This window comes from Dipodomys ordii, unplaced genomic scaffold (genome assembly GCF_000151885.1).
Source record: "Dipodomys ordii isolate 6190 unplaced genomic scaffold, Dord_2.0 Scaffold4, whole genome shotgun sequence".
Classification (NCBI taxonomy): domain Eukaryota; kingdom Metazoa; phylum Chordata; class Mammalia; order Rodentia; family Heteromyidae; genus Dipodomys; species Dipodomys ordii.
In genome coordinates, this window is record NW_012267220.1 from 24,528,193 (window position 1) to 24,545,834 (window position 17,642).

The window sequence follows — 17,642 nt, forward strand, 5'->3', positions numbered from 1 at the left end:
ATATATTTCCCCTTTGTGACTTCTGATTAAGCAATCAAAAGCTAACATGTAATGAATAAAAGCTATTATGGTTATTATTGAAATTGAAAAAGAAGCAGTTTATGACTGAATATTAAGTAAAAAATATGCTTTTATTTATCACAGAATATTTATCATAAAGTAGCAGAAATCTCTTACTAGTTATCTGGATAGGGCTGTGTGTGTACGTGTAAGTGTTTTCACTGTAGCTTTGATAGTAGTTCAGCTGGGAGAATCACCTTTTAACAATGACTTTGCTTACCACATCAGTTTAAAATACTCTCAGCATCTTAAGTTTTCCTCATTTTACTAAATTTTGGAAGCTTTTTTTTTGAGTTACAAATTTTAATATTAGCCAAGCTTGTTTCTTTGAAGCTTTAATTTTAGGCAAATCTAAAATGCTGAACATAAGCGAAACAACTTTCTGTTTCTGCATGTAGACCTGGCAATATATACCAATGACCTATATTGGATAGTAAAACATTTTTTGAATGGCCTTTGGATGGCCCCAGGCTTCTTGGGTTTCCACATATCAGATCTGGCCATTCACTCCTAAACACTAAATAAAGGGATATGAGAAGGGCAAAGAGAAAGGAGATTTATTTCATGGCACAGATATGCCATGGAAAGATAGCACTTCAGCTGTCTTCAGCTGACTTGAAGGTTCAGACATGAGAAGGTTCAGAAACTAGGGGAAAGGGAGGAAAGGTATGCATAATTATTATGGTTGATGATCAAGTTTTGGGAGGAATTCCAGAGAAGTTTCTGTTACTGTCATCACTAATCAGGATAAATAACTCATCATTGCCTATTGGGTGGCCTGTTCTGGGGAGCTCTGGTGTTCTGTTTAGGTAGTTTGGGTCTTTTTCTTAAAGATGTTATGATCTAGTCCTGTCCTCAGAACACAGACTGATTGTGAATCCACTGAAGAGAGAATGGCTTAGAACAAGGACACTTAAAAAATGGAGGCAGGAATGTTAAGCTTTTCTCCTGTTTTTAGTTATTTGATGGACCCAAGTAAGTTGTCATTGTTTTTCAGGAAAAGCAGCTTTTAAATACCTCTCACATTGGCTGCACACCTTTTAACATTAGAATAGGAAAATTAAGTATATTTTACTGGCTATGTTATGAATTTATATTTTCCTCACAGTACCAGAATTTCTACATAGTATATTTAAATTTTTTTGTTTTATATGTGGCATAGTATCATTTTTATTGAGTATTTAGGGGATAGAAAATGTCAAAGTTTAGGAAGGCTGGGAAGGTTGCTCAGTGATAGAGTGCTTGCCTTGCGTGCATAAGGACCTGGGTTCAATTCCTCAGCACCACATAAGGAGAAAAAGCCAGAAATGGGGCTGAGGCTCAAGTGGTAGAGCGCTAGCCTTGAGATGAAGAGCTGAGGGGCAGCGCCCAGGCCCAGAGTTCAGGCCCCACGACTGACCAAAAGAAAAAAAAGAAAGAAAATGTCAAAGTTTAACAACTTGTATTATTTAATTTAGCAGTTGGGGAGGAGTTATTCTTCAAAGTGAACTTTTTATAGTTATCACTTGACCCTTCTGCAAAGGACACACAAACTGAGTTGCTCAAACTAAAATCCTTGGTACACTCATCGTTGCTTTGGAAACTATCCTGGCTCTCTCTTCCTTGACCCATCTGTCTATTTCTGTGTCACCATCAGTTCTTGCCCAGGCAGTGGTATATATTTTTTAACTGTTTTCTTCTGATTTTACTCTTAACTGCTTCTGTTTATTTGTTTAATTAATTTTGAGATAGTGATACCTAGCCAATGAGACCCAAAACTAAAGCTCTCAATCATACCTCCCTCCATAGTTCTTAGAGGCTTGCACTACCACACCAGGCTCTAATTTATTTTATTTCTAAAAATTAATTAATTAATTTTGTTTATTTTTGTGCCATTCCGGGGGCTTGAACCCAAGGTTTGGGCTCTGTCCCTCTATCCCTCAGCTTTTTTGCTTACTTCTTGTGCCATAGCTTGTAGTTAATTGGAGATGAGTCTCCAGGGCTTTTCCTCCCCAAGCTGGCGCCAAGCCATGATCCTGAGATCTCAGCCTCCTGAGTAGCTAGGATTACAGACACCAGACATGAGCACCTAGCTCCAATTTATTTTTACATACCTGGCTAATAATCTTAAACAGATACTCACATAGAATAAAGTAATTTCTTTTGTAAATGACTTCTCACATACTTACAATGAAGTCTAAAATTTTAACTATAATTTATAAAACTGTTATATACTCTTATTTATTCTCCCCAAATTCATCTTCTAATTCTTTACTATTTTTGTTTGAGGCAGCTGCTTAACTATAAAAGATCTGATTTTTCAGCCTGTTTTTATAGGTGGACAAAGTATTTTTGGCTCATGAGTTATAGATGTTAAGTATTTAGAGAGGCAGTTCCTTTTTAATCATAAAAAGGCTAAGGGAAGAGCCCCTTTTTTTTTTTTTTTTTTGGTCCGGTCGTGGGGCCTGAACTCTGGGCCTGGGTGCTGTCCCTCAGCTCTTCAGCTCAAGGCTAGCACTCTACTACTTGAGCCACAGTGCCACTTCCGGCTTTTTTTTTTCCTGCTTATGTGGTGCTGAGGAATCAAATCCAGGGCCTCAAGCATGCAAGGTGAGCACTCTACCACTGAGCCACCTTCCCAGCCCAGCCCTTTTCTTCTGTAAAGGCTTCTTGTTGTATCTCCATGTCTAGGTTCTATTCTTGTCTGAGTAAGTAGGACAACCATGAGGTAACCAGCAAGTGGAAGAGAGTACCCAGATTCTAAGGATGTCTGTGGAAAGAGTCTTAATGGGCTCCTAATAACCATTGCTAGGCTGCTGAGTGAGCCTGGGTTGCCTCTTTCAGACAAGTTGTGTGAGACAAATGAATCCTTCCTGTAGTTGGCTGTTGTAACTTGGAACTGAATGCGTTCTTATCAGATATAAAATGATCTACACAATCAAGGCTTTACCTGTCTTTCTGATCTCATCTTACCACCTCTGCTGTTGACTGGGCTCTAGCCACATTAAACTGGCTACCTAACAAATGCTTGCTCGCTTCCAAATTCTGCCATGACTGAAAGGCTGTAAGTGACCTGATCCTGTTGACTCTTCTAATGTATCATTGCCTTCTTTATTACAGTAGCAACAGACATATTAAGATAATCATATCTTGTTCTTCATATTGGATAAGAAAAGTACCCATGACACAGTGGAAGAATAGAATAGTGATGGTAGAGGGAGGAAGAATATGTTCAAATCATAAAATTAAATAGAACACATCTTCTGTAAATTTGGGCTAGTATTTAAAAACAAGTCACAGGTGGTGATTATTGTATTAGCATGTTCCCTATACTTGTAGTTCCAGTGACTAACAGAATTTAGTTATTTTCACTCAAAATTATCAGCTTCATTTGCAGGATATTGTGCACAGAGACATTGTAATACATGACCATGGAAACGTGGCTTTACTTTGGAGACATGTACTTCATATTTGCATTTCCTGAGTGAATGAATTTCTATAGCTAGCAGGAGGACATATCTTGAAATTAATCTCTACTTTCTTTACTATTTTCTACATGGTTCTCACTTATTTAATATATGCATAAATGGAAGAAGAAGATGCAACTCTTTTACTGCCTTTTAGTTTTCTGCTAACATTACCTAGTCAGTAATAGCATGGAGGCAGTGATATCTAGCCAATCAGATCTAATGAAACATAAAAGGGGAAAATCATTAACAAAGGCATGATCTTTTAAAGATGCTAATATGCAGTTTCCCATTGTGATGTAGCTTGTAATGTTATTATTAACATTCATGTTACTTTAAAATTAATGGCCATTTTTGCCTTGATTTTACTAAATCCTAATCATACTGGATTTTGCCTAAGGCTGCTGGTCCTTCACTCCTTGGTTTGTCCTCCCTGGTGTAATTTACTTTTCCAGTTGTTTGCCTGTACTGTGTTTGAGAACTTATCTAATTCTTATCTGTACCTGGCCTTTTCTGTAAGAATATTATAATACTTCTTACCAGTGTTCTGATTCTGATTCTCTGATGCCCACATTTTCAGTTATCTGCCTTGTGGCAGACAATCCAAGGTGCATTCATTTCACTGAACAACCTATTTCACATAGTTTGGCCACCAGTTCTTCCAAAAAGAGATATTTTAGCATCTTTAGTTTTTCTTTTCAGAATCCCCTGTAACTAAACTATTACAATGTTTTTCCATTCCTTTCCGTTTTCTAATGCTATATTGTGTTTTGTGATTTGTGCTAGATCTGGTTGTCAGCACTATTTAAGTAATCTCCGAAAATATGGAGATGAGTGTTATAATACAGTTTTTGTCTTGTGAAGCTTAAAGAGAAAATGAGCACCTTGAACAGGAGTCTTGTCTCCTTTACTTTGTATGGTAGCAGAGATGTCCATCCAAATAACAAGTGATTAAGAACAGGTTTTTGAATTCACTGCTAATGACTAGAGCATAAACTTTCTGAATTCCATTTCTGTAGCATGAGAAGATCTGTGGGAATGGAGCTCATTCTTTTGTTTTGTTTCACCCTTTTTACTGTAAAGTACAATACTCCTGGGCATATTTGTTGATATTGTTAAAGGTTTTCCAAAGACTTTTTAAAGTAAAATGGACTCAGTGTATACCACATCTCTCCTGTTCTCTTTAGGTTTTGGGAGAAAGGATGTTGTAGAACACTTACTGCAGATGGGTGCCAATGTCCATGCTCGTGATGATGGAGGTCTCATCCCACTTCATAATGCCTGTTCTTTTGGCCATGCTGAGGTTGTGAGTCTGTTACTGTGCCAAGGAGCAGATCCAAATGCCAGGGATAACTGGAACTACACACCTCTGCATGAAGCTGCTATCAAAGGGAAAATTGATGTCTGCATTGGTAAGTATTATTTCATAACATAAATTGTAAAGCTCACCTGGTATACAATGAGTGCTTTTCTTACCATGGTAGTGGTGTAAATACAATTCCCTCAGAATGGGTAAAGGTTTATTGCTTCTTCTAAAGGAAGTCTTTTCAGTCAAAAGGGAAATAGACAAATGATCATCTAAAACTGGTTATGCACAAGATTCACAACATTAATGCTCCAAAAGCAAGGAAAATACCAACTGATGTAGAACTGAATACCAATTGATGTAGAACTAAATACCAACTGATGTAGAACTAAATATCAACTGATGTAGAACTAAATTTTGATGAATTACTCTTGTCAGATTTAATATACAGACTCTTCACTGAAAGACTGCAGGCTGTTGATCCTCTTATCAATGAAGAACTATTCTAAAGAACAAATTCTTAATGAATTAGATGACATATTTGGATACTATAAGTGATACAGAGAAAATCCTGTTGTGTTAAAGCAAAAGCCTTTTAAGTTGCTAAAATTCAACACTAGCCAGTTAGTACTGGAAAGCTCTGAGCATGTATTTTGAATGCAGTAGTTCGAACTTAGTATTTTTAATATGTGCCATAGTCTAGAGAGAAAATAATTTCAGACCAAAATGAACTTTTCAGCCATTTGAAGTGTCTAAGTCATATGAATTTATATTCAGCAGCATTTCTGATCTGTTTATATGTCTATTTATTGTTGTGTTATTGCGTTAAGCTTTTAAGCTCTGAAATCTACTAGTTAGCCTCTAGAGGACAAGCCTACTTTCTCCTGAGTGTCTTCAGTTTTAAGATGATAAATGATGATTTAGCCCAAGGCAGATCGAGTTAAGTAATTGTTGTCTTTCTGAATAATAGCCAATTCATTATAATTGTTTTCTATATGCTAAACTTGAAATACATGTCATTTTAAAATAGGTGCTGATAGTACCATTATTAAGACTTTCTCCTAATAGTGATTATTCCTTCTTCTTAAACACCTTTCTAGCCTCCAACTTATTTGTCAGTTTTTCTGATATTATAATGCCTGATGTATAACTCCTTAATTACATTCTCTGTTGTTATCCTTTGTCACTTTATTGCTTTGAGCCTTTGGATGTTTTGGCCTTAGAGCTCCTTAACACATTTCATTTTCAGTTGATTCTCTCATTTCTTCCTCAGTTTCTTAGTGCCCAGTTACATCCAGGACTAAGGTGTCACATGAGACTGACAACCTTGCTATCCTTCAGGGATTTCTAAAAGCGATTCCTGAAGGATACTATTGATTATTGGATGTGTTAGACAAAACAGTGATCTAAAAATGTCAATACCTTAAATCCTAGAACCTAGGAATATGTAAATTTGCATGGCAGATTTGTTGTTTGTGCTTTAAGTGTCTACATAAGAATCCATTGGCAGATCTTAGGTCATGGAGATTTAAACCCTATATTCTGCCTATATATTTTGTTTGTTTGTTTTTGTTTTGTAAGTGCAGTTGCTGGATTCATTAGCTAAAAGTTTGTTAGTTTATGTGATGTTTGTACTTTCATTTTTGTTGCATGGTGTCCATTGTATGGACCAGGCTGGTTGTTTCTGTTAGGAAGAAGGCTGCTGGGAACATATGCATCTTTGTGTGGGCATATAATTTCCGTTTCTGGGTGGATCCCTAGTAGTAGGAATATAGTTCTGATAGAATATAAACATCTAATCTCATTGACACCTAGAAGGAGATGTCAATCCTCTATCCAATGAATATATTTACTTTCCAGATGAATAGGACCAGATTCTAGTGCCCGCCCTGCTGCTTCTCTCTCTTAGTGTCTCTATCTGCCTGATTCTGTCTGTTTCTCTCTCTCTCTTTGATGGTACTGCGGTTTGAACTCAGAGACTCACACACAAGTGCTCTATCACTTAAATTTATTTCACCTACATGCCCTCACTTTTATAATGTAGCTTGTTTTTCAGAAAATAGGGCTTGTGCTTTCACCTTGACCAGCCTCGGATCGTCAGCCTCTGTCTCCTGAGGATCTGGGATTACACACTTTCACTACCATGCCCAGGCTAGATTCCGATCTCTTAAACAGAAACATAAAGTGTGAATTTAAGCATGTTCCAACTGATTGAATGCCTTGTTTGATGCACCCTCAGTATTCTACTCACATCTTCATTGGTTGTTGGCTTGTAGACTCATTGTTCATTACTGGAATCTAATTTTGTGCATAGGAAATTGTATGGAGTGACAAGGCAATTCACAAGCAGGTGGCTTGGTTTATCTGACTTTTGCATTAGTATTATGGATAAGGAAACTGAGTAATTTTCTACTTCTTGATTAGGTGATATTTTGAGTTTAATTTAAAGTAATGGGAATTTGTCTGTGTGCTAGACATAGGCATGTAAATACACAAATGCATAGCACATTTTATAGTCAAATTATGCTTAGATTGTCTGTTATTTATCATGTGACTTTTTCATGAGGGTGAGTAGTGGCATATTGATTTTAATCATGTGACTTTTTACAATAGATTTTCTATGAAGAATAGAAGACATACCTTTGTTGTTACTGTAGATTAAGCCCTTGTTTTACCTATCTCAGGAGGAGATGATGAGTTGAAGTTGAAGGGAGGTACAAAGGTGGTAAGTTGGCCCAGAAATACTGTGGCAAGATAGTATTAGCAAACGGTTCTCCTATGAGATATGTCAAAGTACTCAGCCAAGTAATTTCACTAATATTTATGTCTTCTGCATGAGACATATGGTTCAGACTATCTACCGTTTTCCTGAGGAAGAAAGAAGAAAGTTGCTCCTTGGCTGTAGTCTGTAATGATGATATAACACTTGTCATAATGGAAATGCTTTCTGGATTCAGAACCATACAAGGGCTGAGCTTAATGGCTCAAGTCTGTAATCCTTGCTGCTCAGGTGTCAGAGATCAGGAAAATCTCAGTTTGAGACTAGCCTGAACAAAAAATAAGACCCCCTCATTTCAGCATACAAGCTAGTTATAATGGCACACAGGAGACATAGGTAAGAAGGTTTCTATCCAAGCAGACTTTGATCAAATGGTGAGACAAAGGACAATGGAGGAACCAATGCAATAGTGATACTCACAAGACACTATAGTAGAAATGATATGTACAACTGGCGGGGCGGGGGGGGGTAGTTGTCAGGGAGGGAAAGTGGGAGAAAAATGAGGGAGGGGATAGCAAGTTAGACAAGAAATGTACTCACTACCTTAGTTATGCAACTGTAACCCCTCAGTACATCGCCTTGATAATAAAAAATAAGAAAAAATTCAAGACCCAATAACTACAACAAATAAGGGGGGGAGGGGAGGTTTTTAGGTGGGCGTGGCTCAAAGAATACTAGGTTTGAAATGAGGGCTTCAGACCAATTGAGCCACATACCCACCCTTACTTTTTTGGTGGTTATTTTGGAGCTAGAATCTCACAGACTTTTCTCCTGGATTCTCTTAACCACAATCTCCAGATTTCAGTAGCTAGGATTATAGGCATGAGCTACAGCATTTAGATTGAGCTTCCTTAGGCTGATGACTCAACTACTTATTTTCAAACTGCTTTCAAGAAGGTGAGCATGTTTATGCATTGACCTGACAAATTTAGTAATAGTTTGGTAGGCATTCTAGGTAATGCATAAGTCAGTATGTATTTGCTGAGTATACACATACACATGATTTATGTATAGTTTTATATTTACTTATTCTGTTTCATTAGAATTCCTGGGAAAGCCCTAGTTAGTATGAATGTGTTCAATATCCTAAGGCCTTAAGAAATATGGTATGGATATTTAAGAAGACAAATAGCAAATAAATAAAATTAAAACCTTCATTTTTAAAAAAAGTGATATAAGGCTTTACTTAATTCTTGTCTGTCAATTTAAAAGGTTATACATTTACATTTACTTTGTACTGACCATGAGATGTTGGTACAATCTACAGATGAGAGATACAGATGAAAATGGTATTTGAAACAAGTGGTTCGTGTACTCAGGCAGTTCCTGATTTGCATGGTTATCATGTCATCTAAAATTTAAAGATGTTAGAAAAGTTTCCTTGCTATATAAAGTTCCATGGTTTGTGGGATTTGGAGGTACAGTTGGAGGTAATGATTTCAAGAGTAATGAAATCATTACTCTTGTTTTAGTTCTAGATTCATTTAAATGTGCTGGTCTTTTGTGCATTGGGTGGATGCTAGAATTTTCATCTGAAAACAAAATCCATAATTAAGAATGTAAGCCTCGCTGTGAGATTTACTCATATTTTATCCTCAGATGACAGTATAAATAAGATTTACTTAAAAATATGACTATAGTATCCAAATATATTCTTATTGTGGGTCAAGACTGAAATTTTCTAAATTTGCTGTGGTGCAGATAATCATGGGTACAAATAGAGGACACATATTTTGTTTGTCTGTTTGGAGCATGATTTGGAGTGTAGTCTTTGCAGAAAATATACCCTTGAACATGAGGAATGCTCTTTGCTATAAGCAGAAATGTTCTAGTGGATCCTGTAAATGGCAGTTATGACTGCCATGGGCAATTTTTCAAGTCATGGGTTCCAGTGTTCCCACAAGGGAATTATTTGATTTAATTCATTGGGAAGAGGATACTGCACAGGAATAGCATATAAGTCACTTAGGACAAATGTACATATGTGCCTTTTAGAATTCACAGAAAGAGAAGAAAGTTTGAGTTATGGTTCTGAGATAATCTTTGTTTTTTCTTGTATAGAATGATGGATTAGAAATCAAATGCTTGGTGCTAGAAATAGATATGAAATCTCCTTTATCACTTACCTGTGAATTTAGTGTTTAATTTTTCATTTATAAAGTGGACATCATGTGTATTACATAAGATCGTTCTCCATGTTAAAAGAAGTGAAGTATGTAAATCAAATACAACTTCTCTATATGCTGTTTCCTTCTGCTTCTCCACCTTTGAGTGGCAGGAAGGTATTCACATAGATGGTTTTTATATTCCTACACAAATGACACTCAGAAAGCTTTATGACTGATATTACACACACTACTGTTGGTCACCATCACTGTGAATTAATGTTTTGCCCCCTTTTTTTGTAATGTTAGAAACTTTAATTGTGCTTTGATAAGACATGAGGTAAGTTCTACCCTTATTAGTTAGTTTTTTTAAAATAAAAAACATTGCTTGTAGCATTATGAGGTATTATTGCTATCAATGTTTTCTCCACAAGCATTTCAATATCAAGAGTATGTAATTCTACTAGCTTGCTGCAACCAAATATAAAGTGGAAGAAATCTCTATGAAATTGAAGAAGTATGAATATTGTATACTATTTTAAACAGCAGATTAATTATGAGTAAATAGTTGTCTTTCAAGCTGTCAGAGAGCATTATAGTTGCTACTTGTGAAAATTGTAACTCAATAACAATAGAGGGTTAGGCGGAAGAGACATTTCACTAAAATGAAGCAGTGATAACATTTGAAACATATGTAAAATATATGCTTGAATTATGTCATTAAAAATAATTGGTAGGCCCCCAAAGATTGTACATTTCTGTAGTCCTAGCACTTGACAGATGGAGGCAGGAGGATGATGCCTTTATTTCAATTCACTGGTACTTTTAGTAGTGTGTCCATTTATTTTTGAAGGGCAGATTGAAGAGATTCTGATTTGGACAACACAGGGTGTTTATTGGTTTTTGGTATATGTCCCAAACCAAGCTAGTGATAAATATATACTGTCACATTTAATTAGAACAGCAGTTCTCTGAGTTAGGTGATGTTTCATGAAAGAAGAAATTGAAATCGACAGTGGTGAAGTAACTTGCCCAAGGTCAGATAAGTTACTAAGGAGAGCAATATTGTGAAACTCAGGGTTGGCTGACACTTGGGAGAGTACTTTCAGATTTTACTCTCTAAGAGAGATGCTATATTATAATGATTCTTGTATTCTAGGCCTTTCCTTATCTTGTAGTAAGTTGAGGCTTTATAGTAAATATTGTTGATTCTGCTCATTGCAAAAAAGGGTTTATTTAATCTTGGATACATTATGCTTCTCTAGAATAGTTTGTGTATAAGTTGCCACAGATATAGTGTACTTTAAAAAAATTGCCAAATGCTCATGACTCATGCCTGTAATCCTAGTTATTCAGGAGGCTGAGACTTGAGGATTGTGTTTTGGAGCCAACCTGGGCAGGAAAGGCTGTTAAGACCCTTACCTTCAATAAACTACTACAAAAGCTGGATGTTGAACTATGGCTCAAGTGGTAGAACATTCTCTCTCTCTCTCTCTCTCTCTCTCTCTCTCTCTCTCGTACATCTTGGATTGGTGTGATATTATGTGCTTATAACTTGAGTACCTGGGAGGCTGAGACAAGAGTTCAGAGCCAACCTAGCTATATCCTGTCCATTAGCCATTCCTCACTCCAAATAATAATGCATTAAATTAAATTTAAAATCTTGATTTTCTGTATTTATCAGAAAGGACACTAAGAACAAAATTTAATTGGGAGTTTTTTTTTTAATTATCATGAAATCTTTTTTTGTAGGTCACGGGGTTTGAACTCTGGGCCTAGGCACTGTCCCTCAGCTCTTCAACTCAAGGCGAGCACTCTATCACTTGAGCCACAGTTCACTTCTGGTTTTCTGGTGGTTTATTAGAGATAAGAGTCTCATGGACTTTCCTGCCCAGGTTGGCTTTGAACTGTGATCTCAGATCTCAGCCTCCTGAGTAGCTGGGATTAAAGGCGTGAGCCACTAGTGCCCAGCTTATTATGAAATTTTGTATCAGTATTTTACCATAAAGATTGATGAGATACATTTAACTCATTGAATTACAAATAAAATAACTCTTAGTCTAAAATCTTATCCATTTGGAATAATTTTTTGAGTAATTAAATATTTTTAAATGTCTCCAGAGAATTGTAATATGCATTTGCTTCAATAGTCTGAGTATATATAAAAAAATGTTTCATACTGTTGTGAAATAGATGCTGTTACTGTCTCCTGACTTACAGAGGAAATGGGAGTGAGCCGAGGTGCAGTAGCTTCCTGGGTGCCAGAAGTAGATCCTGCAGGACTGGGATTCTCACCTATGCGGCCTGGGCCCTTAGCCATGACTGCATGCCATGTTGCCGTCAGAGACTGAAGGGACTTAGGGACAGAAAAATTGAGTTTTTAAACTTAAAAAAAAGAAATGGAGCCATTTTCTCACCATGAAGTACATGGAAAATAGTTATAAATGGGTATCTGTAGAACAAGATATGTAAAGGCAAATAGGTCACTGGGGGGAAGTTAAGTAATTTATCACAGTAAGATAGTCCCAGATATTAACAAAATTCTGAATTTTTGTTCACTGTGTGTATGTAAGAGAGAGAGAGACAGACAGTAGGATTTGGTTTTAGAGCCTTGTGCTTGCTAGGTAAGCAGTCTTACCACTTAAGCCTTCAGTCTATTTTTCATATAAAATCTTGTTCGTTTTGCCCAAAGCCAGCCTGGATCATGGTCCTCTGTCTATACCTCCTATGTAGCTGCAATTACAGATGCACAACTACCATGGGCTTACTTGTTAAAATGGAGTTCTCCTAACTTTTTGCCTAGGCTGGCCTTGAATCATAATCCTGTTACTACCTGCTGAATAGCTGGGCTTCCTGCTGTGAATTTTGTAAAATAGAAAGTTACTTGACTATGCAAAGACTTCGGATTAAGTTAACACTTTTATTTTACAGTAGGTTCTAATGCTACCACTATATTTAATATCATTTCACTGACAGGAAAAATGATTCAAGTTTGTCTTTCTTTAAACAGTAGCTTCATGACTCTTGAAGAACATATTTAACCAGTATACATAAAGATAATTTTGAGGAAAAATATCACTTTCCTTATAAAAATACTATGTATTTGAGCAAATACAAATAATGTACAAATGTGTAGAATATGGAGGAAAAATCCTGGTTGTTTCACTGTCCTGGGGATATAACCAGTGTTTTTTGTGAATCCATCCATTTACTGTGTATTAAGTATTTTTAAAACAATTTTGAATGGAAGATGTGTTATTGTAATGAATATCCATTATGGTACATACCTAAATCTTCTGCTCTCCATACTAATCCTTTCCTATTACCATTCTTTATGTTTCTCTTACTTGGCCAAACTTAAGTCTGGAACCAGATTTGAGTCTAGTGGGTCCAAGTTCTCATTACTGAGAATTTGGGATTAATACACAGGAATTCTGTGCTTCCATCAGAAAGAATGGCATCGCCCCGTTTGTAAAAAAATGAAAAGACTTGGAAAAAATCGTACTAAGTGAAGCAAACCAGACCCAAAGAATCATAGGCTCCATGGCTTCCCTTACCTATAATTGTTATATGTTTATGATAGTCCTAGCAGAGGATCACAATAGCTAAATAGCTATGTACATATGACCATGTAAAACAATGCTAATCAAAATGAACTCTAAGCTATGGAAACAAGAGGTCTTTCTTCGGTGTTGTTTTTAATGTACTGTTTGAAGTTACTTCTTTTTTCTTTCCTTTCCCCCACTTTGGTTTATTCCCTGTTGTCACTGTTTTTTATTTTGGTACTCTGATTTGGGGAAGGGAAGGGGAACAACAAAATGGCAAGACAAAGGACAAAGGGTGAACCAATGCAACAGTGATACTCACGAGACACCATATTGGAAATGAACTTCACAATTTGGCAGAAAGGAAATGAGGGGAAGGGAGGGCAAGTGGGAGAAAACGAGGGAGGGGGTAACAATGTTCAACAAGAAATGTACTCATTACCTTATGTCTGTGACTGTAACCCCTCTGTACATCTCCCTTACAATAAAATTTTAAAAATATAAAAGTGAGTGGGTTTGCCTCTCAGGGGAATGGTTTTTGCAAAATAGGTATCGATAGCAACAATATGAATTTTTAGACATTTCTTTCACCAAGGTGAAAAACACCTATTTGGTAAAGTCAAACATACATAGAGCATAGCATCTTAAATTTAGGTGGATTCTGTTTTTGGGGTTTTTGTTGTTGTTTTGTTTTTGTCAGTTGTGGGGCCTAAACTCTGGGCCTGGGCACTGTCCCTGAGCTCTTCAGCTCAAGGCTAGCACTCTACCATTTAAGCCACAGCGCCACTTCCAGCTTTTTCTGCTTATGTGGTGCTGAGGAATCGTACCCAGGGCCTCATGCATGCAAGGCAAGCACTCTACCACTGAGCCACCTTCCCAGCCCCTTAGCTGGATTCTTAAAGAACATTTTTGCCATTAATTATTACTGTTTTATACTTTATTATTACTAGTTTACTGATTTACTATTTTATTATTATAGTTTACCTTACATTTTATGTTTTCTTTGTTTTATGTTTTCAAACCACAGAAATCTGTCTTCAAATGAATGATAACTTACAGTAGCCAGATATATAAAAGTGTTAAAAGTTGGGAAGAACTCAGAACTCAGACCTTGATTAATATTCTACCTTACATGTGTCAAGGGGGGAAGGAAAGATAGGTCATAAAAACCTAGACAGTTTCTCAGCCAGGGCAGCCTGTCTCTTGAGAGGATATTTAGCTCAATGTACAGGGACATTTTTGGTTGGCATCATTGGGAATAATCACTGACAGCAGGCAGATCTAAGTCATGGTTAATGTTATACATCGTAGAAGGGACAGGACAACTCACTGTTAAATACAGTATATACAGAAGGACAAAAGGAGAAAGCCAAAGTCTGACTATAGCTGGCAAAGATGCAACAAGCTTCTTTTAGCTTTTATTATTGGTAGAGACAGCAAGAAGGAAAGTCCAGTGTACTGAGTCTCTGTGTTCCTTGTGCCTCCTCCCAAAACAAGATGACATTGAAAGAAAAAGAGCCAATGAAGAGTTGTGGGATACTCTGAAGAAACAGAAGGAACCCCACACTTCCTAGGAAGTGGCTGTGATACAACACTGTAAAGGCTATTTCCAGTCCTCTCTGCTCCCAGAGATACAGGGTATTGAAGTGACACTCATATTAACTACATTCACACATTATCTGCTCACCTGTAAGGCCCACTTGCACAGTCTCCAGGGCACCCCAGTGGAGTGACTTCTCAATGATCCACAGAAAAGATCTGATTCAAACTAGAGATTCTCAGTCCCAGAGGAGTAGCCCTATTCAGTAGAAATAGGCCAGATGCATAGTAATTTAAAATTTTGGGGAGCTACTTTAAAAAGAAAATGTGTATTATCAATTTAAAGATGTAATTTATTTATTTTTATTTATTGATTTTTTTTTTTTTTTTTTGTCAGTCATGGGACTTGAACTCTGGGCCTGGGCGCTGTCCCTGCGCTCTTCAGCTCAAGGCTAGTGCTCTACCTCTAGAGCCACAGCTCCACTTCTGGTTTTCTAGTGGTTTATTGGAGATAAGAGTCTCACAGTTTCCTAACCGGGCTGGCTTTGAACGGTGATGGAGATAAGAGTCTTACAGACTTTCCTGCCCAGGCAGAATTTGAATGGAGAGCCTCAGATCTCAGCCTCCTGAGTAGCTAAGATTACAGGAATGAACCACCAGCACCCAGCTGATGTAGCTTATTTTTACACTATGCATACAGAATATTATTTCAACACATAATGTTTATAAAACAATGAGTTTTTGTGTTTTTTTTTTGTTTTTGTTTTTTGCTGGGCGTGGGTCTTGAACTCAGGGCCTGGGCACTTCCCTGAGCCTCTGTCTGCTCAAGCTTAGAGTTCTACTACTTGAGCCACAGTGCCACTTCCGGCTTTTCTGTTATTGTGGTACTGAGGAATCGAACCAAGTGCTTCATACATGTTAGGCAAGCACTTTACCACAAAGCTACATTTCCAGCCCAACAATTAGTGGTTTTTTTTGGTTGTTGTTTTGTTTTTTTGCCAGTCATGGGGCTTGAACTCAGGGCCTGAGTACTGTCCCTCAACTCTTCAGCTCAAGACTAGTGCTCTAGCACTTAAGCTACAGCATCACTTCTGGCTTTTTCTGTGTATGTGGTACTCAGGAATCAAACCCAGCGTTTCATGCATGCTAGGCAAGCACTCTACCGCCGAGCCACCTTCCCAGTCCGACAATGAGATTTTTCAAAATATTTTTTTCAACTAGTTTCTGAAGTATACTGTTTGTTTTGTACTTAAAGCAAGCCTCAGTTAAATAAAATTTTTATGAGTAGCACCTGGATTTTACAAAATATACTGTGGAAAAATTAGAGTAATGTACCAGTATATTAGAAACATGCTAACCATTTCCCTATAACTGAGTCAATTAGCAGGTTTTAAATTTAAATTAACCAAAATTAAATATAACTAAAAATTCAGACCATCACTCTCCACTTTCCAAGGATTCAGTGGTCACAGGAGGTCAGCAGCTACCATATTGGTAGGTATACCTGTAGAATTTTAAGACATTATTGATCAATTATTAATCAGATTATTTTCTACGAGAAGTGGTCAAGACTACAAAGCCATTACTTTAGAACTTTTTCCTGAACCCTAATCTAGCCTGGTTCTCTGCTAATGATGCTAAAATACTTTAATGTCCACTTTAGAAGAGCTTTATAAATGGTCACATTAGGTTATGTATTATGTAATGTGGTGCTTTTCAGGTTCCTCCAAAGAGTATTAATTAAGACAAAAAAGCTTGCTTTACTAAATTAATGTCCTAATCATTCGGTGCAGAAGATGCCATTGAGCATCAAAGAATGTTTGTCATATTCCCAAGAGTATGTGAAGGGAGAAAAGAGCCGATTACTCTTTTGCCTCAAATTTAATTTGATAATACACAGTATTTATCTCCAATGAATGTTAGAATTCAAATAATGTAAATTAATAATTTATTCATATGTTAGAATGCACTGTTAAAGTATATATTAATTGAAAAGAATCCTTAAAATGTAAAGATAAAAATAAAATATTTTAACAAGGAAAATATTGGATGCCAGTGGCCTATGACAGTAAAAATAAAATATTTTAACAAGGAAAATATTTATTGGATGCCAGTGGCCTATGACAGTAATCCTAGCTGAGGCTTGTAGGATTGAGGTTCAAAGCTAGCCTGGTTGGCAAAGTCTTTGAGACTCCATTTCCAGTTAACAGGGAAAAAGCTGGCTTGGAGTATATCACCAGCTGTGAACAAGAATGCAAAGACCTCTGAGTTTCATGTTTGGATACTGGCACCAAGTAGGAAAAAAGTGTAAGATTTATATCTCAGAGTTTAAAAAAAAATTGGGGGGCAGGTACTGGTAAGGGGTGCTAATGAAGCCTAGACTTGTGGCTCTTGTTTACAGGTAGTATTGTGAAAACCCTTTGAATCTATCTACTTTCCTTTTTTTTTTTTAAAAAAAAATACTTTAAAAAGTATAGCATAATAGAATTGGTTTCACTTAAGTCTATCTTAAAATAAAAATATGATTTTAGCAGCAAATTGAGGCATTTTTACAAATATACACAGTTGTAATTAAATCTCTGCTTTAGGTATAGTATATATAATGTTACATGTATGTTAAGGTAAGACCATAGAAATAATCTTCAGTGTATCTTATGTACTTGCATGTTTTCTATTGAAGTATCAACTACTCCCTTAGAATTGTTCCTAATTTATACGTGAAAGCATTTTTCTGAATAATTAATGAGTTTATCCTGTTTGGACTAATGAAACCTGTAGATTGTAGTCTTTTGTTAGTAGTTCCAAGAAAATATCATGCAGTATTTCTTGAAATATGTTTCTTGTTGTTTTTACTTTTCTTTT

The 17,642-nt window shown here is 36.5% G+C and overlaps 1 protein-coding gene across 1 annotated transcript in view; it reads left to right on the top strand.

The window, feature by feature from the left end:
• The window catches only part of Tnks (tankyrase, TRF1-interacting ankyrin-related ADP-ribose polymerase), a 141,650-nt gene that overhangs the window by 12,086 nt on the left and 111,922 nt on the right, over positions 1–17,642 (top strand). The window contains exon 2 of the mRNA XM_013024125.1: positions 4,694–4,918. Coding sequence (XP_012879579.1) covers positions 4,694–4,918 — 225 coding nt within the window. The remainder of the gene's footprint in view (positions 1–4,693; positions 4,919–17,642) is intronic.